General features: G+C 35.9%; 1 protein-coding gene across 3 annotated transcripts in view; it reads right to left on the bottom strand.

Annotated features, from left to right (window-relative positions):
• Window positions 1-9,050: 9,050 nt before the first annotated feature.
• Window positions 9,051-26,115, bottom strand: part of LOC126822229 (protein numb) — a 76,398-nt gene continuing 59,333 nt past the window's right edge. For all 3 annotated transcript variants that reach the window (XM_050550992.2, XM_050550990.2, XM_050550989.2), the window contains exons 6-9: window positions 22,718-22,907; window positions 16,742-16,957; window positions 15,066-15,302; window positions 9,051-14,001 (exon numbers count right to left, since the gene is read on the bottom strand). In XM_050550992.2, the coding sequence (XP_050406949.2) occupies window positions 13,478-14,001; window positions 15,066-15,302; window positions 16,742-16,957; window positions 22,718-22,907 (1,167 nt within the window). In that variant the 3' untranslated portion in view covers window positions 9,051-13,477. The remainder of the gene's footprint in view (window positions 14,002-15,065; window positions 15,303-16,741; window positions 16,958-22,717; window positions 22,908-26,115) is intronic.

The following is a 26,115-nucleotide window of genomic DNA, read 5'->3' on the forward strand; positions in this document are numbered from 1 at the left end:
ATCATTGTCACGTTCAAGCGGCGAACTGAGCCATTTGAATCAATGACAGACCTCACCCCTTTCCCCACGCCAATGTGTACACGGGACCCCGTTTTTTTTGTCCCATCTGAACGACTACACGTTATCCGTTGCCAGGCCCTCCGTCCTCCATCCCACACAACTGACAAGGGATGACATCTCCAGAAAAATCCCGATGCACTTCGATTGGAGTTAGAGAGCAAACTTCCTACTCACGGAGGCACCGTAGCCCCCACTTCATTTAGATTCCGGACACGGGATCTCGGTTATTTTTATTCCATCCGAACGACTATACATTGTCCCTTGTCAGGCCCACCGTCCTACACATCGCAAGAAAACTTTGATGAAGTTAGAGAGCATACGGCCTACTCACTGGGCCACCGTAGAACCAACTTCATTTGGATTCCAGGAACAGGACCTTGTTTTTTTAATCCCATTCGAACGACTATGCGTTGTCCCTTGTCTAACTCTACATACTACAGCACTGACAAGACCACGCATCAAAAAACCCGATGAAGGTTGATGAAGTTAGAGGGCGAAGAAAGATTCGACTGAAGACTTAAAATCGATTAGAGAATACACTACTATCTGTCCATGAAGAGATTAAAATTGTTTAGGACTATAAAATTTTCTAGAACTTCAAACATTTCCGTTTATTATAATCCATGTCCAAATATAAATGCTGATAGGGTAGTCAGTGGACATGCGTATAAACTGCATTTCCGAGGCAAGAAGACGAGATGTCGAGATTGTGATGAAGCGAGGGAGCGAGAGGACGAGATTAACTCAAAGGCGAGGGAGCAAGAAGTCAAGGATTTTCAAAGGCGAGAAAACGAGGGAGCGAGAAGTAGAGGGCGAGGGAGCGAGAACACAAGGATTTTCAAAGGAGAGAACACGAGGGAGCGAGAAGTCGAGGTGAAAATAAACTTGTGTTCTCGGGGCGAGATCCTCGCATTCTCGCCCTGTTTCCTCGTGTTCTTGCCCTCGACTTCTCGCTCCCTCGTGTTCTCGCAAGAACACAAGGATTTTCAAAGGCGAGAACACGAGGGAGCGAGAAGTCGAGGGAGCGAGAAGTCGAGGTGAAAATAAACTTGTGTTCTCGGGGCGAGATCCTCGCATTCTCGCCCTGTTTCCTCGTGTTCTTGCCCTCGACTTCTCGCTCCCTCGCGAGAACACGAGGATTTTCAAAGGCGAGAACACAAGGGAGCAAGAAGTCGAGGGAGCGAGAAGTCGAGGTGAAAATAAACTTGTGTTCTCGGGGCGAGATCCTCGCATTCTCGCCCTGTTTCCTCGTGTTCTTGCCCTCGCCTTCTAGCTCCCTTGTGTTCTTACCCTCAAGATTCTGAAATCGCTGCAATAGGCTTCCATAAATCAGCAAATGCGCAAGCTCGAGTTTTACTTCAGAGGCGACGAACGACAAGTGGAAATAATTATATTTTGTCGACTTGTCGGGTTGTGAAAACCGTGTTATTTTGTCGTGTTGATTTTGTCGACTTGTCTCCTTCTTCATAAGGCGACGATTTAGATGACATTTGAATGGCCGCTAACAGCCACCATAATTATGATATATGGGCTATAAAAAACATCAAAATTGATTAAATGATCAACATAATTTTCAAAATTAGCTTTAAATAATGTAAAATCCATATAATTAAAAAGTTACATATTTTCTAAGAAAGTCAAAACATAATTATTTCTATATCTTTTGCTCAATAGGTTGTCAATTCACTATTATGCGATCATAGGTTATCTTTCTCACACTGAGTAAGCTGAGTAAGGCGAGCGTAGTATTTAGTCCCTGCCTCTGTGAAACAGATTGAAATATAAATCATAATCTGTACTGATTCATTCTACAAAGAAATTTTAAAAGAAATGAGAATAAAATCATTTGATTTAATTTAAAAAGTTATTTTTCTATTCGGTTAAATACAGAAACCGTAACCAGAAATAAGTGAATAAACTTATTTCCCTCTTTATAATACTTTACGACTCAATGATTTAGTTTAGAGATATAGCCGTAGCACGTCCCTTGGGGTCATGGCGTAATAGAGTTTCGTATTTAGAACCAGGAAGGTGCACTTGCAACTATTAATACAGTGTACTGTTTATAGTACTCGCGGTATTAGTAATTGAGGGTGGCCTACTCTTGGTACTATACGACTTCTCTGTCACGAAATAGGCCCACCGGGCTGAGGAAAATTTGTCCTTAATTATAACTTAATCACTGATGACCGAGTGAGTAAGTAATGTTAAGTACAAATCCCAAGGCAAGGGGGATTAGCATGCTGCAGCTTTACCTTTAGTCCCTATCACCCACACTATATTATTATACTATATAGTCATGGAGTTTTGGAAGGTTAAATGTATTTCAAGGAAAGCAACTCCACTTTAAGAAAATAGTCTTTCTGTATTAATATTACGACTTACAACAATTTGAGTAATATAGAAATCTTCAAATTTAAAAGGAGAGACTGTGGTCAAATCTTTTCTATGGATACTTCACTTATAATAATATTTGTAAACTTGCCCATATGAACTTTCTTTCAGGCGCTCCTCTGAATATTACAGTCCCGAGTTAATTCAACATATCCTATAACTTCCAGACATAGCTGGGTTTTGTGGATGGACAATTTAAGGATATCCAGTTATTTTAAAGGAAAAATATTTAGTTCTCTTCTTCTATCAATTAGATTTGTAAGTTTAATTACACAATTGCCTTCAAACAATGATTCATTTTAAATAAACATTGATGATTCAAAATTTCTTTAATGTGATTTAAAATTATTAGCAAAGATGGGGAAAAGAAAAGAATCTGTTTAATGATGCATTCCCTGAGCTGCCAAAGTTTGCCGTCTGAACAGGTTGTCTTCAAATTACCAGCCACACCACTTCCAAACATGGATTTCGCCATATTTGATATGAGATTTTAACAAAATATCAGTTATGTGAAAATATAACTTAGATACATTATGGAAGATTAGATAAAGAGCTGATATTTCTCACTATAATAGTTAACAAAATAGATAATGGAAAGGCAATATGCTGAAAATTGCAGTCAAATTGCTTCACTCAAAGCCGAGAAAACTTTTTTTTAAAACCACTAGCCTAGATTGTCATTGTTAGCTGCCCCCCTGGAAAAAATTGATGCCCCTTCAGCTAATCTTGTTGTCCAAGCTATCTGAACTGATTTTTCAAGTTTCATTGTTTAATTAAAACTAATGGAATGTGATAAGTTTTTTGTTTCTTATGAAATATTTAAAGATACATTATGTGAGATTCGATAACGAGTTGGCAGTTCTCACTATAATAGTTAAAAATAAATAATGTAAAGGCAATTTGCTGAAAATATCATTCAAATTGATCCACTATGAACTAAGCATTTGAAATTTCCGCCTAGCCTCTATCATCATTACTAAAGTCAGTACGATAAACAGCATAGTCTTGATTATCCATTTAATCGTTAAATCGTGAAGGAAAGTTATGCAGTAAATCGGTTCATAATCCACTTAAGATCGCAGGCTAGTGATGCCATCTAGAGTTGATTATGGTCTGGATAGGTTAATTAATGTTTAATTAATAATTTAGATAACATTTCAGGCCTAAAGAAAGACCTGCAATAGACAGATTTAGCCCTTGCATCATGCGTGAACACATTAGCGTGCACGTAAAAGATCCCTTGGCAGTTGGAATTCGATATAAGAGTAGGCCGTAGTGCCGCTGCCCGGGCAAAATTTCCCTCACAGCACACTGTATGGTGTTTGCCCGTCTGCATTAGCCCAGTTTAGGAGCAGAACAGTAGGACGCTAAACCCCATTTCATTTCATTTCATTTTCTTGCATAATGCCTGTTTAATGAATAATTCAATGAAATCATCAAATACTGAAAATTAAACAAACTATTAGAGGAAAATATATGAATTTTAAAGATTCAATTTACTATAAATAAAAAAAATGCATGTGAAAATCGGACCGAAACTGGCTGCCCCTCGTACGCAAATAATGTAAAGATATATCAAGTTTGTGTATCAGTTTTTATCCGATTTTGATGGAAGTTTAAATTTATGCTTATATCACAAAGATCTTGGTTCCTTTCGATATATCGGAACATAACTGCCTGAATAATGGCCCCTGATTGTACGCAAAATTATGTTTTTAGCTCGTCAAAATTTATGTTCAATTTAAAAAAAAAAACGTTAAAGAATCACCATTACGCCTTAATGATGGTTGGATTTGAAACTTCTTGACGAAATGGCTGCTACTTGTACGCAAATAGTGTTACTTAATATGTCATTTGTGTTTTTATCAGTTTGTTTGAATTAATAAAATCATTTTATTCGTATTTAATAGATAAAATTCTGGGGAGCCACGGTGTCTCAGTGAGTAAGGCACCAGGGAGTTAGGGTTCAATCCCAGTGTTGGCCGAGAAAGTTCACTGGGATTTTGCAGCGTGGTTTCCCCCAATCAGTGACTAGTTGTTTGAATGAGATGGAATTGACAGTTGGAATTAGATGTGAAGAGTAGGCGGAAATGCTACCGCCTGTGAAAAATCTTCCCCACAGCACGCAGCATTGCGTATCGTCATCCTCATTGGTCCGATACATGAAGAAAAGTAGAACATAGCAATATCATATCAGTATAATGAGGACACTTCCACTCCATTAGTAAGATGGGGGTTTAGGGGCCGAATGGTCCAACTTGTGCACTTTAGATTATAGGATCTGTCATTGATTAAAGTTGTTTGTGACAAGGAGTAGGGTTGTCTGCCTAACCTCATGGGTTCTCTCCGGGTCCTCTAGCTTTTCCCCACTGCTAAAGACCCCTATGTTCAAGCAAATTAAAGACATACTATTTTATCATGTTTGTCATGAAATGACCTGGTTTGTGTTGAGTGGACATTAACCCTGTTTCTCACTCTCTTTTAGCAGAGATAAATTTCATGTGTTTAAACTAGCTATTTGAATATGTTTAAGACTAATAATTATTTTCCCTTATTTCATGATGGACGAACGTAGTGCAAGTTATAAATAGACAATTTTTTCCTTAATTTTTTTTTCTCCCCTCTTCATGCATTTTTGGGTGACTTTTGGGTCTAGAATTGGAGAAAAGGGATCAAATTTGCAATTTCGTAGCAGTTTTTGGTAATATTGATAATATTACAGCGGAGGGGTGGGGGTGTAAAGTGTCTTTCTGCAGAGCAATCATTGTGTCGGAAATGAGTTTTGACCCTAGTCAACCTCAATTCCCACATCAAAAAATCTAAACGGTCAACCGCCTACAAAATTATGATGAGGAGATTGTCAAATGCAGTCCCCTATGTGCCTATAAAGATTGATGCCAACGGATTAATGAGCAAAAACCTACAGTCTGTGAAGTTACAGAGAGAGACAGAAAGAAATGGGGTTTAACGTCCACTCGACACAAACTAGGTCATTTTGGGACTAACATGGTATAATTTTATTTCCTTAATTCGCTTGCGCATAGGGGTCTTTAGCAGTGGGAGGAAACCGGAGGGCCCGGAGAAAACCCACGGGGTTGGACAGGTGACCCTACTCCTTGTCAACTGTGAAGTTACAACCATTTAACATTGGGCAAATAATGAGTCTGTGGTGGTCTCCCTTTAATGCCCAAAATGAAGGCCATTAATTTCCACAATGAAAAATCAAATAGTTCAAAATAAAACATTACCCTGGAAAGAAATATTCTCGGATTGTAGTTTTACTTTAACTCACAATCTCAATGCATCATGAATAAAACTTATCATTCATAATTTTTACATCAAATTCATACAAATTTTATGTTGTACAAGTTGATTGTTAAATGTTTTAGCAATAAACCCAAAATGGTCATTTATATGCTATAAGATTTTTCGTTTGCCTAAATTTCATGACCGATTGGAGTATGTGTTTTTATAGTTTCTTAATCCTAAATCAAGCAAATATATCTGTTTCCGAGTTCACAGCAAATATGCTGGAAGGACATTGGGCAAATGGCAGCAGTCAAAAAAGGACAAGTCTGTGTTATTCAACATTCATGATCTTCATTTGAGGGGAGTTTAATCCCTTCATGTATCCACATTAAAATCACTGATAATCATTTGAGGGAAATTTAATCCCTTGCAAACCACAATATTGTGAAAGCATAGGCAAAGATACAATGAATTGAAAATTTGTTAGTATTCAGCATTCTCTGCCAGAGATAAACCAAAAATGGTCAAAGCATGCCACCTACGTCCTACAATCTTCCAAGAAAATCATTGAGGGCCACTATTATTACTAGCTTTGAAGATTAAACATACATACTGCCGTGCAAAGGAAGAAGGCAGTATCTACACTATAATTATGTTGCAGATACTGCCTTTCTCTTTTGTAGGGCAGCATTATGCAAGAGCTAAATCTGTCTCTTGCAGGTCTTTCTTTAGGCCTGAAATGTTATCTAAATTATTAATTAGACATTAATAATTAACTTATCTAGACCATAATCACTAGCCTGCGATCTTAAGTGGATTGTGAGCCGATTTACTGCATACCTTTCCTTCTCGATTAAACGATTAAATGGATAATCGAGACTATGCTGTTTATCGTACTGGATTTAGTAATGATGACCAAGGCTAGGCAGAAATTTCATTCGCTTAGTTCTCAGTTCATAGTGGATCAATTTTAATGAAATTTTCAGCAAATTGCCTTTACCTTATCTAGTTTTTAATTATTATAGTGAGAACTGCCAACTCGTTATCGAATCTCCCATAATGTATCTTTATTTATCTTTCGTTTGACATATCATGGAATAATCTATGCATTGTCATGCTTGGAGGACATTAGTCGAAAAAAGGTAAGTTTTTGTTGCAATTGTCATGTCTGGTCCTATTCTTGTAAGGGGTGTAACAGTGTAAAATTTGAAATTGCGTTTAATGTCCTATTTTTCTTTCAGGGGATCTTTAACGTGCAGCCAGAGGCATACACATGACTTTGTTTTTGTTTTTATTTCTTCCAGAACTGCCTTCCAGCACCGATCAGTTACACAGAGGTATTGTGAAAGCCTTCTTATACCTCTGTATTGGATGACTGATCTTTATAAGTTCAGATATGCCTTCTACAGGTGACCTCACATCATGTGGAGAGGGGGGGGGGGAGAGAAATGGGGTTTAACGTCCACTCGACACAAACTAGGTCATTTCGGGACTAACATATGGTTTAATTTTATTTCAATAATTCGCTTGCGCATAGGGGTCTTTAGCAGTGGGAGGAAACTGGAGAAAACCCACGAGGTTGGACAGGCGACCCTACTTCTTGCTATGAGGGAAATTTTACTGCTAGAGTCTACTCTTATATCAAATTCCAACTGCCAAGGGTTCTTTGTCCCATCTGAACGACTATACAATGTCCCTTGCCAGACCATCTGTCCTGTACCACTGACAAGAGGCAAACACCCTGGAAAATCCTGATGAACACAGGATCTCCAGGTCAGTGAGCCAATATCTTACCCACTGAGCCACTGTGGCTCCTAACAAAGAGAGAGAGAGGGGTCTTTAGCAGTGGGAGGAAACCGGACTACCCGGAGAAAACCCACGAGGTTGGACAGACGACTCTACTCCTTGTCACATACAACCGTGGAATTAAAATCACGCCAGATGACTCAATGACAGCCCTTATGATAAAGCGAGCACTTGCTAACCATTCGGCCATCCAACCCCCCCTCTCCTAACATGAAGCAAACAAAAAAAATAAAACATTTATATAGAAGGATAACATAGACTTTAATGATAATAACAAATATTGCAGGATTAGATCAGAAGCAACTAATATAGAAACTGTACAAAGATAATCTATTGGTCGTCGTATCAAGGTGTACATATATATATATATATATATATATATATATATATATATAAAAAGAGAGAATTACTGTACATATTTTAGCAATTAAAGCTTATATAGAAACATCCACACAATACAAGTTATCGAAATCAATTGAATAAAATTATTTTTTCATTTTGCTTATTTCAATTTTAAAATCTAAATTTTTGTTTTTATTCCATTTTATATATTATTTTAATTTATCTTTTAATTCAATTGGTATTTTATCAAACCATTACAAATCAATTACATACTAAAGATTTTGATGTTAACATAAATAAAAAATAATTGGATATATAAAATTACTGGTAATTAAAAAATTTAATTAAGTATTTTTACACTTTTGGACCAATGTTATCATAATTAATTGATGCATTTTAGTTGATAGGTTTAACTAATTATTCAGATAACTTTTAAAAATGGAAACCCAGCTAACAACAAAAGATTATAATTTGTAATGTGTGGATATTATTATACATTCTGTTTGATCACCTGAATTGAATATAAATTATATTTAATGATACACTTTATACACAACAAGTGAGTTATAAACACTGGTTAATTATATACAAGGACATAATATACTGGTTTGCGATACACAGCAAGGTCCTGATGCATCAGGCAGTAGAGAGAGAGAATCTGTATAATGTGAAGATATAACCACTTTTACATAAGTGACCTGCAGTGATAGCAAAATGAACACAAATTTAAAAATAGGCTAAAAATATCTTTTTAATAATATAACACGAATGGTAAAAGTTTAGATTTGACAAATAAAGCAAACTAAATTTTTTTTTATATTTGTAGCCTATTTCGATATTTTTGTTCATATATTATAATCATAACAATGAATTGCGACTTTCGACTCATTTTTCGGTCACATATAGTTGCTTCAAGACATCAAGCCAATGCGATCTAGCATTTAAACTTGAAAGCCTCTTAATTAACAATGATTACAATTTCAAATTAAAAAAAAAAGGGGGGATAAAGTCAAGTTTTGTATAAAAATAATCATTTTTCATATATATAGGCCACGTTATAAGTCTTTTCTACCGAAATAAAATAGACAAAAAATATTCTTTATAAAATCATAAAATTACATCATTTGTTTTATTTATAAATTTACAAAGAATTGAATTTCTATTTTAAAAACCGTGCTAATTATTTCATCTTTTAAAAGTACCCACCTAACATTTATTGCCTAAAATTAATATGGCCATTTTTTATATGGTATATATATATATAAACTGAAAGTTGAATTTTAGACCCAAGTTAAAATGCGTATTTACAAAACCCCCCAAAAAATCAGGGATGATGATATGAGATGATGTTAAAAAGTTTCAGCACTAATTGATATCAAATTAAAATTTAAAAAAAAGAAACATTATTTTCTTTTAAAATAAAAACAACCAATCATATTTATTGTAACATATTCAGAATGTAAGATCTGTAGCGTAGTCAGATGCTTATCCTTGGTGACTTGAACTCGCCCCCCAAAAAATGTTGAATTGGGCCTTACAAAAAAAGACACCCCCCCCCCCCCAATTCTGTTTCTCCGATTTTAGCAAAGGATTGTCTGAGTAAAAGAATTTTTACTTGCGGTAATTAAATACTTTTTTTTTACTTTTTTTAAAAAATGGTCATGCGGCCATTTTTAAATGACGCGGGAACCAGATTATTTGTCTTATATGGCCTTAAGATTTCTGTTTAAGTCCTGGTATTTCTGTCCTCAGCTCCAATCCTGTTACAAGACCTACTTCAATGTCTAAATAAATTTTTTGATTTTACAAGTCAAAAACATGGAATTTTACTTGATGAGAATGTGACTTTCAAAACCATGACATATAAAGTGATAACAGCGCAATTTTAAAAAGAATTACTAGAAATACATCAATATTCAAACATAGTTCGGTGGCTGAGCCACTGCGTTCGAAAATTACTGACTACGCCACATCATTGTATAGTATGATGACTCAATTATCAATCAATCAGTCAATCAACCAATCAATCAATGATGATGATGAAATCAAAAATCAATTATTATGCACAAAATTACAATTTTTTTGTTTAAAGATAAAAACCCTGAAAGACAACCTTTTTATTTAAAAAGATGAATGAACCAGCATTTTATGAAATTTAAGAATTTAAAATTTCAAGAAGAACATTAAACAATATACAAAACAATAGAATCGTACCCTGCTTTACTGATAAAATCAAAGTCTTATACAGAAATCAATTTGAGTTTCTTATGCCCTAATTTTATTTATTACTTTGTTCATAGACATTTTTGTGAAACATAAAAACATTTAAAGATATAGTTGTATGGATTGCCAATTCTATCAAAAAATGCATTACAACAACTGTATGGATTGCCATACTTATCAAAATATGTATTATTAAGATAGTATAGTTCCCTCTGAATAGAAGTCAATCTATTCAAAATAAAGGGACCTTTCCCAATCCTCACAAAACCACTACAATACAACTGAATGATATTATGTTAGACATCTCCATTGGTTTCTTGTTTCACAAAAAATGTGTTGCGTAAAATGACAGGCCTATGCCTAGGGGGCCATAAAACTTTACTCTTTCTGGCTGAACTCAAGTTTCCTCACAGCAAGTAAGTGTAAAATAAGTGTTGAAATTACAGGTATTATATGTTGTGTGATGATTTCTACCTGATAAAGTCTGTGATCGGAGCCTTATGTTCAGGATTGGGTATATGATAACGCACAAGCGATAGAAACCGGTTTAATGTCTAACCAATTTGTACATAGTTACACAATGGTTTAATGTCTAACCAATTTGTACACAGTTACACAATAGTTTGCCATCTCCTACAAATGTTTTTCTTGACCGATGCTGAAATATGAAGCAAAGACATTTAAGTCCCGTGTCCTGACCACCAGACTAATGTACAACTCCGAGTAAAGAAAAAAAAAAAAAAGTTTTATGGCCAGGTGCTTATTAGGTTTAAATATTCGAGTCAATGAAAGGTAAATATACGTATATATACAACTAACAGAAAGATGTTAAAATGAAAGTAAAACTTCACGCAGAGATATGTCTGACCAATGAAATAAACGTTAATAATATTGTCAGGTTCATTTCAAATTGCTAAATCAATCAAGTTCTAGAGTCTGATAAAAAATCAAATCAACTGCAACATAAAATCAATACTTGGTAACAACATGGTAATTTTGGATTATGAAAATATACCATTTTAGGAGATTTAAAATTTTATGAATGTCTGTGGGGTTTAGACTTGTGGTACACGTAAGTGTTATTCACAAAAATCTTTTAAGAATGCAGCTTTTTGATTGGTTGAGAGTTAAAATACTAGTACATATCTTAACTCTCAGCCAATGAAAATACCAAATTTAGGGTTTCACACTGCGTAGTTGACGACCCCCTGATGAAACCCGTCATTGCTGCATCACAAGTCTAAGAGTTATACTGGTTATCATCCCGGTGAAACCCGTAACCCGTCATATCTGCATTACAAGTGTAGAATTATACTGGTTATCCTACAGTATTGTACAGACAACAAATACGTGACACACTGACACTGTTAAGATAACATGTAAATTGATAACAATATCCTGTGACAGATCCAACTTGATTAATCCAACAATTTGAAATTCACTGCCTGATTTGCGTTATTAAGTCACACAATCGTCACCAGCACTATTATATGTTAAAATAAATGAATGAGGTAAAATAAATTTACAACCAAATAACACACAGTAAACATACATCTATATTTATCACTCACATAACCTGGTTGTTATTCAAATAACAGAGAATTTTATTTAACCAAGGCATCCACATCTCGGCTTCCCCCCAAACATATATCACAAAATAATCCTGATTATTAAAGTTGTTGAAAGGCTGGAAATAAGGCAACTGTCGCAAAAATTTTTTAAGCAGAACAAGGGGAAGTTTTTACCCAGATATCTCTTCTCTATTCGACATTGCCAAAACTTAGAGAGAGGGAGAAATGACATTTAACGTCCACTTGACACAAGCTAGGTCGTTTCGGGACTAACATTTGGTTCAATTTTATTTCAATAATTAACTTGCACATAGGGATCTTTAGCAATGGTAGGAAACTGGAGAAAACCCACAAGGTTGGACCCCAATACGTAGACCATGACAAAATAATCTTGATTATAAAATTTTTATCAGCACCCAGTGATCTGTCGGCCATTTGTAAAGCAAAGCAAGAGAGAATTTTACCAATGCATCAGCGCTTCTCCCTATCAATGATAAATATGAATGTGTGTTTACTGAGTACAAGCTAATAAAAAGTTCTTAAAATGACAAATTAATTAAATTAGACAATTAATTAAATCATCAAATTAGACCAAATATAAAATTCATATTTAATAATCGACTCTTCATATTATCCACACTTTGTTTAATACATAACATGTTGTAGTTCTTAAAATCAATTATCTTACTGTAAATCTTGATTATTTTAATTATACACAACTAGGCCGAACAAAAATAATATCTGGTTCTTAAAACAATCCTTGAAAAAAAGAAATGATGTGGTCGGATGTTTAAATCTTGCCTAATATCAGGTTTTTTTTCTGTCTACATGTAAGTGATCGATTGTGTTTTCCCATCTGAAGGGCTAGACAGTTCTCATTGACAAGGGGAAACCAGGTTTGAAAATCCTGAAGACTTTTCTCTTTCAAAGCAGGGATCAATATTGGGGGCCTCCTGGTTAGTGAGCCAGCGTCTAAGATACAGAGACAGGTCAATAATCACAAAGCCTTAAATTTTAAGGATCAAGGTTCGACTATTAAATTCAAATATACAAAAGCACCACATTGAAAAGGAATTTGCAAACATAAACATTGTTTAATATACCTAAAATTATTATTCCCAGTATTCTCTCAATGTTTAAGATTGAGTATGCAATTAAACTTATCATTACTTTTTTAAATTGTAAAACGGGGACAATTTATTACTTTTTTAATTTGCAAAATGGGGACAATACCGATTTTTATTAACGGATGAATTAAGAATCAGGATATTTTTTCTGAGTGGCCATTTGTGTATATTTATAATATGAATCTAATGTCTATGATAATTTATTATTTAAGTAATTAATGTTTGATATATATATATATATAATATTTATATTTGTCTCTTTGCTTTGATATAATGAAAAACGTGCAATACATTAATACATATATATATATTAACTGAACGAAAACACAGGATGGGCGTTGATGGTATTGGTGAAATAACATGAGTCTATATATAATCTGAACAATGGATGTATCACCAATATATTTACAACAACATGGATATACAGTATATAAACATCATCCGCACTGTAAAGGTGCATTTCCGCGCAATTTTATTTCACGCTAAATCTTGTATATTATCAGGTTGATATATAAAACACGCAAGGTTGTTGATTCCAGCATATATTTCTCAATAGTCACTCTGTTGAAATTTTAAATCCGTCATTATCCCATTTCGCCAGTATTAATATCAATTGAATTTTTGAATACCCCTTCTTTCTAATTAGCACACTATTATAGCCCACCATTATAGCACACCATCATTAGCACACTATTATTAGCACAACTATAATTGAACTTCGAATTGTTTCACAGATTTTGATCCGAATGGATTACTATTTTTATTGGACTGCTTAGCAGCCCAGGCCACGTCGAAAGGATCCACACCCTGGCTTTTAGAATGAGTAGGACTTGTGGTCGAAAGGGCAGACGTAGCCCAATTACTTGTATCTGCTGTTCCATTTTCTTGAAAACTTCTTTGATGAGCAGCCATTTGCAATAATGTAGGTTTACGATTCTGAGCTTGTGCCCACGCTGCACTGGGAAGTTCTCCAGTGTCTATGGAATGGCTACGCATATTTTGGAAGGCATTCGAACGTTGATGGGCCTGAACGGGTTGGGTAAAGTTATCGCCTTTCAAAGGCACACCATTGACGACTGCGGCGGAAGCCGCGGATTGACGGGCAGGTTGAGATACGAAGGGGTTTGTAGGAGATGTGGGTTTATTCCAGTACTGATTGTGTGTTCCATTTGTTTCCGCGTTATTCGAGGCCCATGGATTGGTTTGTGGGGCTGCTTGTGACATATAGGCTGGAAGAAAAAGAAACAAAGAGTTATAATCTGAAAATAACTATCAAGTTCATACCAAAACATGGCTTTATTAATTCTTATTAGCCAAACACCAAAGCCGTAAACGATATTAAAGAATCTCGATTATGAAAGCTTCATAAAAGTAATCATAGCTGAAGATCTATAATTAAGCTGCACCTATAATGATAATGAGAGAGGAAGTTTGTTTAAAGTCACCAGGTCGTTATCGGACAAACGTATAAATTTCTATTTCATGGGGTCATGTGCGGGGGGAAACTGGAAAAGCCAGGGAAAATGCACAATGTTGATCGAAACCACCCTGCATGACTCAAATGACAGATCTTATGATCTAAAGCACACACATTAGACCACTCGACCACCCAACCTGACTTAACCACAGAGAAAACTGGTGATCAATGGCTCGTCAACACAATAGAAGATAGGCTGCCAGGCAACGAAACATACGCCCACAGCAGCTAAGTTGTCCGAGTCAAAAACATGACATCTGATTGAAAGGCAGACATTATGATCTAAAGTATATGTGTCAAGACCACTTGGCCACCAAAGCCCAGTGGAAGTGTGGATTAATTGTGTCCTGAAAATAGCAAGGCTTTCATGCATTTCTACTAAAACTAGTGTAATAAGTGTGCAATAACATTCAACATGTCTAGTGAGAGAGAGAGAAATGGGGTTTAACGTCCACTCGACACAAAATAGGTCATTTCGGGACTAACATATGGTTTAATTTTATTTCAATAATTTGCTTGCGCGTGGGGGTCTTTAGCAGTGGGAGGAAACCGGAGGACCTGGAGAAAACCCACGAGGTTGGACAGGCGACCCTACTCCTTGTCACGTACAATCGGGGAATCGAAACCCCACCAGTTGACTCAATGACAGACCGTATGATACAGCGCGCGCGTGCTAACCATTCGATCATCCAACCCCTCAACATGTCTAGTTATTGCCTGGCTAATCTCCACCCAATCTACTAGAGGGAAAACAATCTGCTTATTCAACGAAAAGAACAAAGGAAGATTTACCATCCATGTTACAAATATACTTACTACTTGAAGGTATGGTATTTTGTCGGGGTAGAGATGTTGTTGATGGGGGCTGGAATGACGGAGCCGAGTGTTGATGATGAAGACTAAGACCATGATGCTCTGCTCCTCGACGTGTGGGAGTGTTATTAAAAGCTTCGTCTGATGTCAAGGCCGTTAAACCCTGGGTTAATTGTTGACACATCTGAGCTATAGAATCTTCTTGTTCAGGAGACTCTTCATGAATTGTTCCCCCTACAGCTGTAAATATATGTCATAATAAATGTTACAAATCATGTTACAAATCATAATAAAAGTTAAAAATCTTTAAACATTTTAAGGACTAAAAATGGGACATATATAACAAACACACCAAATCTAAGAAATGAAATGAAATGAGGTTTAATGTCCTAATGTTCTGCTCCTATACTGGGCTTATGAAGATGGGCATACGCCATACAGTGTGCTATGAGGGAAATTTTGACCAAGCAGCGGCACTATCGCCTACTCTTATATCGAATTCCAACTGCCAAAGGATTTTTTTACGTGCATTCCAATGTATACACAGGACCTCGGTTTTTTGTCTCACCCGAAGGACTAGACAGCCGTCCTTATTAGGCCCTCCGTCCTGCATCACTGATAAGGGGGAGCCACGCCGGAAAATCTGGATGAACACCAAATCAAAGACAATTCAAGAACTAAAGATGGGATATATGCAGCAAACATACCAAATTGACAACAATCCAAGGACTAAAGATGGGATATACAGGAAACATACCACAGCAGATTTTACTTGTGTAACACTTCTGATTAAAACACAGATCCTATTTCATTTCGTTTTTTAAAGTTCAAAATTTTGTTTTACTTGTCTTCACAACACTAGGATCTGGAAGATTTGTTATATAACCAGCTTTCTGGTTGAAGTGAGGGATTAGCCAATGAAACGGTCTTTTACGTTGAGTTCTTGGCGTGCGATGCACAGTACTGTGGGTAAACCACTAGAAACATCAACACTGATTGATTAATCAATGTCTGACGTCATAGCGCCAAAAGTCGCTCAAACGACCCCTGATGCGACCTTCCAGTACAACCGGTCAGATCATCATTTAGTTTAGGCCATCGAAAGTATAAGAAAAAAAAAACCGAAATATAGATCTGTCTTTTAATCAGAAAGCCAGACTTAAATGCACTTAAATATTTATAAGATAAATAAGTTTAATATTAGAATGGTAGGAATGTAGATTTCAATCTTTATATCTAAATTCAGACAAATTTATACATCTGACATTAAACGCTCCCACTTTTTACCCTGAAAAATCAATGGAGGACTGGTTTTTTTTCTTAATCAGACGCTTACTCTTCCGATGCTTACTCTTGCGATTATCGGATAAAATTTCCATCACATAATATCATCAAGTAATGTAATATTGATTCTGAGTATACATGTGGTATATTTAGTTACAATTAGTCTTTTGTCGTAAACAGGGATATATATAGATAGAGTCTGGCCAACTCTCATTTTGTTACTCAATTTATGTGAGAGAGAGAGAGAGAGAGAGAGAGCGCAAATTTCAAACACATAATTCTCAATACTTAAAAATATCAAATTCGTGGGAGCGCCAGAAACGCGAAAAATAGAGACAACAATTTGCCAGACTCCCTCTATCTATATATGGTCGTAACTAAAGTAATTTGCTTACCACCGTTAGCGCTGGGTGACTCCATGATTGCATTCTGTCGTTGAAGTGTGGATGGGAGGTCATTCAGGCGTAGTGAAAGTGTTCTTTTAAACGGTGACGATGCTTCTTGTAATTTTTCGAAACCTCTGAAGGAGCCTTGACGATTAAATAACTCGGGTGTAGCATGCGGTCGCTGTACAGCAAATGGATTATCTACTCTTCTGACTGGCACAGGTTCTGAATATAATAAAATATCAATACTCATTATATAATCTAGATTGTGTCCCTGACATATTGCAAGGCATGCTTCACAACTTCACATCTCCAGTAATGTAATAAAATAAAAGTGAAGTTGGGCTTACATCATCCTTAAGATGAATAAAAACAAGTTTTAACTGGGTTATTTGTGAATGGCATCAAGGATAAAAAAACAAACTAATCTGTTGTTTTTAGTGTCTTATCTTTAGTGAGTTTTATCCAGCTTCAGGTGACATGATTTCATGTTACAACACAGGTCGAGCAACCCAAAAGGAACTGGCTTGCAAGCCATGTTTTAACTGGGTTATCTGTGACTGGCATCAAGGATAAAAAAAAAAAAAAAAAAAAAATAATCTGTCGCTTTTAAGTGTCAGCAGTTAGTCTTATTTTTACATGTTTTTTAGTGATTTTTATCCAACTTCGGGTGACATGACTTCATGTTGAAACACAAGCTGAGTCAGCCAAAAGAAACTGGCTTGTAAGTCATGTGATACTACTATGAAATGGGAAAACCACCATGGCACTCACATTCTGTAATTGTATCACCATTTTGACTGATCAGATCTCTAACTGCAGTTTAGCACAATATAGCCATCAAGCTCTGTTTCATTCATTCATCTCTAATCGTAAGCGACTTAAGCTAGCCATTTTTACTTGTCGACGATAATTTTGTGGTGTCATCAATGGGGCGATAGCAAGGCTTAATTTGAAATGATTAAAAATTACCGTTTCAGATTTATTTCTTCCATTCCATATTGTCTCAAAATATAATTTGTTACAAACGGGGGATAACTTTAGGGTTTGAGTAAGGATTTTCTAATGAAAAGTGGATTTTTCATTGGATGTATCTGGCATATCAAAGACTTCAAAATTTTGAAGCAAGACTGAAGTTGAGAAGCTAAGTGTTGTGTCATTCTGAGTGAGAGAGAGAAATGTGGTTTAACGTCCACTTGACACAAACTAGGTCAGAACTAACATATGGTTCAATTTTATTTCAACAATTTGCTTGCACCTAGGGGGTCTTTAGCAGTGGGAGGAAAATGGAGGACCTGGAGAAAACCCACGCGGTTGGACAGGGGACCCTACTCCTTGTCACTTACAACCAGGGAATCGAAACCATGCCATTCTGAATAAGATTTAATTCAATCGATACATGAATTCCTGCAATTCTAGCTCAGCATTCCATAGTTACTTATACAAGCGTATCTAATTTGTGTATGAAATCAATAAAACATTTACCCAATTTTAGGGTAATCATTCTTTGTTCGAGTTGAAAGGAAAGGAGGGGAGGGGCAGGATTCCTTGATTTTTTAGATCTAACAAAGTGGTGAGCTAGGTTGATCTGACATTCTATACCAATAAGTGTCCGGCTGAGAATTTTCATTACATTAGCGAAATGGAAGTCAGTAAGTTTACTTAAACATACATTATGCAAGAGCTAAATCTGTCTATTGCAGGTCTTTCTTTAGGCCTAAAATGTGATCTAAATTATTAATTAGACATTAATTAACTTATCCAGACCATAATCAACTCTAGATGGCATCGCTAGCCTGCGCTTTTAAGTGGATTGTGAGCCGATTTACTGCATAACTTTCCTTCTCGATTAAACGATTAAATGGATAATCGAGACTATGCTGTTTATCGTACTGACTTTAGTAATGATGACCGAGGCTAGGCAGAAATTTCATTCGCTTCGTTCTCGGTTAATAGTGGATCAATTTGAATGAAATTTTCAGCAAATTGCCTTTACGTTATCTAGTTTTTAATCATTATAGTGAGAACTGCTAACTCATTATCGAATCGCCCATAATGTATCTTTAAAGTGACAACCATACTAAACTTAGGCTGTCTGTCTACAATTAGCTCCGCTTGAGAACAGACACTAAGCTATTTGACCGACATTTTAGGTCCTAAATCTACGATTTTAATCAAAAACACTAAGTATACTTCAAGAATTTTTGTTAAGTAGTTATTCGGCTTCCATTTAATAAAATTGAAAAAGTTTATTCCGTCTTTGTGTGTATGACAAATGTGAAACGGAGTAAAAACGCATTTCAAAACAGTATACTCATTTTTGGATATGGCGGTTATTTAAGGCAGAGATCTATTCTTGGAGTATGAAGTAGATGTGCAGAATGAGTGACAACAAGTCTTTGTAAGCCAGAATATTTTATGTTCATTTATCAGCCTTTAACCGTTCATATTTATTTAGAAATTCTAACCGTTTAAGCTCCATTACTTGCTATATTCTTGAATAATTCCCATTGTTAATGCCGCTATAATGTCACCTAATTAATGTATTTGCTTACAAAATAATTTAAGAAAGAGAGAGAGAAATGGGGTTTAACGTCCAATTGACACAAACTACGTCATTTTGGGACTAACATATGGTTCAAATTTATTTCAATAATTTGCATAGAGGTCTTTAGCAGTGGGAGGAAACCGGAGGATCGAAACCACGCCAGTTGAGTCAATGAAAGACATTATGATACAGCGCGCATGTGCTAACCATTTGGCCATTCCCCCCCCCCCCTCTAACACTAATTTAAGCATTAGAGTTTTCAAACTTTGTATGTGAGAAATGTGGAGATATACAAGATTCAAAAATACATGGTTTAACACCATGCAAAGACGGATAGGAGTTTATTTTGTTTTTTTATAAATCAATACTGCGACTTTATCCTGTCTTGAAGTAAGAAATCTCTATTCCAAGAACAAACCTATTGAGAATATTCAAACGAACAATTTCATTTTCAATTGAATCAAAGAGACTGTGACCTTTCAATTATTGATTAGGTAAACAAAAGTAGAAAATGATTTTTGAAACTGAGTTCAATGATCAATGATATTTAAATCTACCATCTGTTGACCACATAAAATCTCTACAACATATCAAATATAAATGAAATTAAATTTAACACCCCACTGTTCATATCAAATACATATACTAAATATATCATTCTACCAATATATATGAGAGAGAGAGAGAGAGAGAGAGAGAGAGAGAGAGAGGGGGGGGTAACATCCACTCAACACAAACTAGGTCTTTTCCGGACTAACACATGGTTCAATTTTATTTCAATAATTCGCTTGCGCGTTGAGGTTTTTAGCAGTGGGAGGAAACCAGAGGACCTCGAGAAAACCAACGAGGTGGGACAGGCGATCCTATTGATCCTATTCCTTGTCACGTACAACCCCGGAATCGAAACCACGCCAGTTGACTCAATGACAGACCTTATGATACAACGCGCATGGCCCACACCATTCGGCCATCCAACCAGCCTACAGACTAATGCTAGTTTCTTGTACAAGATGTTGTTACATATAACAGGAACTTTCTCAGTCAACACCAGGATTGAAACCGGGACGTCCTGGTCCGTGAGTTAATCGATGTAACAAGTCTATATTATTACAGTAAGATATACATGTAGAGAAATGGGTTAGTTTCTGTAGAGACATCTCTTCTGTACAAGATAATCTCAGTCAATACAGGATCTTCCTGGTGAAATGAAATGAAATGAAATGAAATGAAATGGGGTTTAACGTCCTACTGTTCTGCTCCAAATTGGGCTAATGGAGACGGGGAAATGCCTTACAGTGGGCTATGAGGGAAATTTTGCCCGGACAGTGGCGCTACAGCCTACTCTTATATCGAATTCCACCTGCCAAGGGATCTTTTACGTGCACACCAATGTGTACACATGACCTCAGTTTTTTGTTCCATCCGAATGACTAGACAGCTGTATCACTGACAAGGGGGAACCATGCAGGAAAGGACCTTCCTGGTCAGAGAGACATTGAGTTACTCATTTTAACAAAGTCTATATCATTACAGACGTAGGTTAGTTTCCTGTACAAGACGTCTGTATGTATATATACACTAGTTTATCGTCATGACAATCAATATAATCAATACCCTACAGTCAACATGTGATCTGAAGATAATTTAAACATGTCAAATTCTTCCTATCATCTTCCTTAACTTATAACAATGCATTATTGATGTTGTAGACCATACACAAGACTTTGTTAACGTCTTTATTCAGCCTTTTCTAGAAGCACAACAAACGAAGCAATCAATATGAAAAAGCTCAAACTAAATTCATTAAACTCGAGTTTATCAAGGGGAAATTATTGTCCTGACAGTCTCGCTACAGCCCTGCTCTTTTTTTTTATTTCCAATTTCAACAAGATCTTTGATCAGTTTCTCTAGGCCAAGAAAGAGAACGAACTCAAGATCTTGTTGATAGCAAGCCAGCTTTTTCTAGAGTAGAAGCACACACTAAATTTATTAAACATCGAGTTCATCAAGGGAAAAATATTGTCCTGACAGTATCGCTACAGCCCTACTCTTGTTTTTTATTTCCAATTTCCCCAAGATCTTTATTTAATCAGCTGCCAATGGTATATACTGGACCTCAATTTCCCTAGGACAAGAATTAAAATGAAATGGGGTTTAACGTCCTACTGTTCTGCTCCGAACTGGGCTAATGAAGACAGGTATACACCATAAAGTGTGCTATGAGGGAAATTTTGCCTGGGCAGCGGCACTATGACCTGCTCTTACATCGAATTCCAACTGCCAAGGGATCTTTTACATGTACGCTAATGTATACATGGGGCCTCTATTTTTTTTGTCTTATCTGAATGACTAGACAGTTCTCTTTGTCAGGCCCTCCGTCCTGCACACTGACAAGGAGAAACTACGTTGGAAAATCCCAAAGAACTTTCTCGGCCAATGCAGGGATCGAGCCAGCGTCTTACCCACTTAGCCACCGTGGCTCCAGCTTTTTCTAGAAGTACACACTAAATTCATTAAACTTGAGTTTATCACGGGTGGTGTTTCAACAGCATCGATATAGCCTACTTTTTTTCGATTTCCAATTTTATTCAGCTATTTTTAGAAGCAGAAACAAAGTGATCAATATCAAAAGGCCCAAACTAAATATATTAAGCTCGAGTTTATCATGGGGGTACTGACAGTGTCACTACTCTTTTTTTTTTTTATTTCCAATTTCCAGATCTTTAAATAACTAGCTGCCAATGGAATAGACCGATCCTCAGTTTTTCTAGGCCAGTAAAGAGATTGAACCTGTGAATCACGTTTTGTTAACCAACGCCATACTCATTGAGAAAACCACTGCTATCTATTTGTCAAAATAGACTTATGTAATTAGAGAGTGGTGCCAGCTCAAGGAAAATGATTTTCCCTCAGGTGGGCAGGTACCCGTACCCTCCTGCTTTATTTTAAGATTTCTCCATTAATGACTTAGCTTATTGGAAACGAAAAATTTAATAATTTTGCTGTAAAGGATTGGAACCAACAAACCAAAAATCAATCAGAAAACCACTGCTCCCATTTTGTTGAAATCAATTTGTGTACTTCAAGATTTGTAGAGGGGTTCAAGCTCAAGGAAAATTATTTTTCAGCAATGGACAGTTACCTCTTGGTTTATTATTTTTAAGATTTCTCCATTAATGACTAAAGTTTATTGGAAACTAAAAATTCATAATTTTGCTCTAAAGGATTAGAACCAACAAAACCAAAAATCAATCAGAAAACCACTGCTCCTATTTTGTTGAAATCAATTTGTGTACTTCAAGTCAATGGACAGTTACCTCTTGGTTTATTATTTTGAAGATTTCTCCATTAATGACTAAAGTTTATGGAAACTAAAAAGTTAATAATTTTGCTATAAAGGATTGGAACCAATTAACAGATCAAAGGATATACATTACCTGCTAATATTGCACTCTGAGGATCTGCTAAACGTTCAGTTAAAGATGTCTGTCGAAAAGATCCCGTTCTCGTAAAGCTTGTTCTGTCTTGACTAAAGGTGACGGTTACTCCAGTTTCTTTATCACGTTTTTGTTTCTTTTCTAAGCAGACGGCAAAAGCACAGCCTACAGCATGACTTAATCTCTCACCCTGATAACAATATAAAGCTTGACAATAAAGTGTAGTGCTCCAAGTCTTATAGTCCGTTCTGGACAACTCAAAGAGACCATGCTGTTAATATGTCTGTCTATGGATTTTGTTTTAATTAAGAGTAAGTCACTTCCCTTTTGATGTAGTTAATAAACTACTTAAAGGTAATTAATTCTGACTGATGATGCGAACCCAACTCACTACAGTAAATATTTGCTGACTGTCCAGTAGACTGGGATTTTTGAAAGATTTAAATTGTTCGCTATTTAACTTTGAATTTATCGAGAATTGTTTTTTTTCAGATAGTAATATAGAAATGATGATGGCAGTGTGAAATGAAATGGAGTTTAACATCCTACTGTTCTGCCAAGACTGGGTTAACGAAGACAGTTTAATAGACAGTATTTAAACATACATTATGCAAGAGCTAAATCTGTCTATTGCAGGTCTTTCTTTAGGCCTGAAATGTTATCTAAATTATTAATTAGACATTAATTAACCTATCCAGACCATAATCAACTCTAATGGCAATGCTAGCCTGCGATCTTTAGTGAATTATGAGCCGATTTACTGCATAACTTTCCTTCACGATTTAACGATTAAATGGATAATCGAGACTATGCTGTTTATCGTACTGACTTTAGTAATGATGACCGAGGCTAGGCGGAAATTTAAATCGCTTGGTTCTCGGTTCATAGTGGATCAATTTGAATGAAATTTTCAGCAAATTGCCTTTACATTATCTAGTTTTTAAGTAATAGTGAGAACTGCCAACTCGTTATCGAATCTCCCATAATGTATCTTTAAGCTAAAATTAGGTGGCTAAAACTTGTCAGTATTGATATTTTGGACCAATGTGGTAATTGGTGCAACTGCTATTTATTGTCTATATTGATTATTCTGAATTATTGGGCTTTTCAACATACTGCTATTGAGAACTCTTGGTTCAATAACCTTAGTTGCATCAATATATTGACTGGTACTGGAGTTTGCACCAGGGCTTTCACTTCACAATTCTGCCAGCCTAATGATTTTTGATGTTTTTAGTTTACCTTGGATTGGCAAGATTTTTTTTCAATGTATAGGACAATTTTTAACATAATCTCAATCTTTTATACATTCTTTAGTGTTTTTAGACATTAAAACTATTAAATTCTTTGAAATTCTAATTTCATTTTATGTAAATTGACGGCCAGTCAGTCAAAACGTTTCCGTTCACTCTTCGAATCCTAACAACGGGAGATTTTTTGCATACCCTACACGTGACTCCTGGTTTTTGTCAAATCTGACTTGAACAAAATTGTACAAATTAGAAAAGGGGGAAATCTATTTTCTATGTTTTAACCAACTAACCCAGTTTAATCAGAGATATTTCAAATCTAGGATATTCTAGTTTAGTATGTGTGGTCAAAGATCAAGGGTCAAACCATAAGGTAACAGTAGTGTAAGATAATATCTTATAAGTATTAACAGCATGGTCCCTTAATCAGACATTAACACAAACATGTAATACAGACATAAAGGCTACCACTAAAAAATAATTTGCTTGCAGAAAGGAAAAATTATGCCATCTGAACTGAATAAATTGGTGTATGCACTTGATTTTGCCAAGGAGAGGGCTTGATCCTAAAACCTAATCACTACATGTAACTTCCTGAATTAAACATTTTCATAAGCTCCAAGACAGCAGGCCAGGGGTTTGGTCTCCCAAGAATACTTTTTAATTGACCTAAGCTACTGAGAGATAGATAGATTTGGATTTAATTTCCCTGCGCATAGGTGTCTTTAGCAGTTGGAGGAAACCCACAAGGTTAGGGAGAGAGAGATAGAGAGAAATGAGGTTAATGTCCACTCGACACAAACTAGGTCATTTTGCGACTAACATACGGTTTAATTTTATTTCAATAATTCACTTGCGCGCAGGGGTCTTTAGCATTGGGAGGAAACCGGAGGACCCGGAAAAACCCCACGTAGTTGGACAGGCGACCCTACTCCTTGTCACGTACAACCAGGGATTCGAAACCACGCCAGTCGACTCAATGACAGACTTTATGATACAGTGCGCGCACGCTAACCATTCAGCCATCCAACCCCCCCTACAAGGTTAGGCTGATGACCCAACTCTGTGTCACTTATATAGACTTGGGATCAAAATGTGTCTTCTTGATTTAATAGTAAGAGAACTGTACAACACACAGACCTTAATATCTAAAGTTCATGTGTTACACACACAATTTGTTCCCTTAGATATGAAGTTATCTAATCCGGAAAATATTTATCAAAACCATATCAATGAGACAGGAAAATGGTCCTTCTAATGATAATAGTTTATATTTATAATGCACAAATTTTCATATGGTTTAATTTTATTTCAATAATTCGCTTGCGCATAGGGGTCTTTAGCAGTGGGAGGAAACCGGAGGACCCGGAGAAAACCCACGAGGGTGGACGGGCGACCCAACTCCTTGTCACGTACAACCGGGGATTTGATACCACGCCAGTCGACTCAATGACAGACTTTATGATACAGCGCACGCACGCTAACCATTCAGCCATCCAACCCCCCTCACCTGATTGGAATCCTATTCTTCTAACATAGTTAGACAAGCTACACCCTTCAGTCAAAAAAGGGATGTAACCATGTGAAAATTTTTTAATTCAGAATCAAGATCAAGTTCCTGGATTGACACTCTCTTCTTAAAGGGACAATAACACTCTTGCTGGCTTGAAAGCTCCAGAAAATAAAAAATATCTCTATCTAAGTACTAGATGTTTAAGTGTTCTACCTGTTGTGTAAATTATCCATTACATCCTATTTTACTTGTCCAGAGGGTTCGAAAATATTTTTAAATCGAAGTTTCATTTGAAAAGGTTTACGTTAGACGTTTCAAACCATTATGTTGAATTTTTCAAAATTTTTAAATAAGGTGTGTTAAGATGAAATTTGTATCATCAATTAATTGAAGTATTCTAAAATAGTACAATTTGTTGAGCAGAATAAAGATTAGGACATATTATTCAGTTACAACAAGAGTGGTATTGAGCCTTTAACAAATACTTGTTACACTGCCAATGCAAACAAATGAAATGAAATTGGGTTTAATTTCCTACTTTTCTGTACTGACAGGTCTAAGCAAACAAATTATTTCTTTATAGTGGCCTTAAATACCTGTATATATAAATATATACATCATGTGGACAAGTATAT

The sequence above is a fragment of the Patella vulgata genome, chromosome 5 (assembly GCF_932274485.2).
Source record: "Patella vulgata chromosome 5, xgPatVulg1.2, whole genome shotgun sequence".
Taxonomy (NCBI): domain Eukaryota; kingdom Metazoa; phylum Mollusca; class Gastropoda; family Patellidae; genus Patella; species Patella vulgata.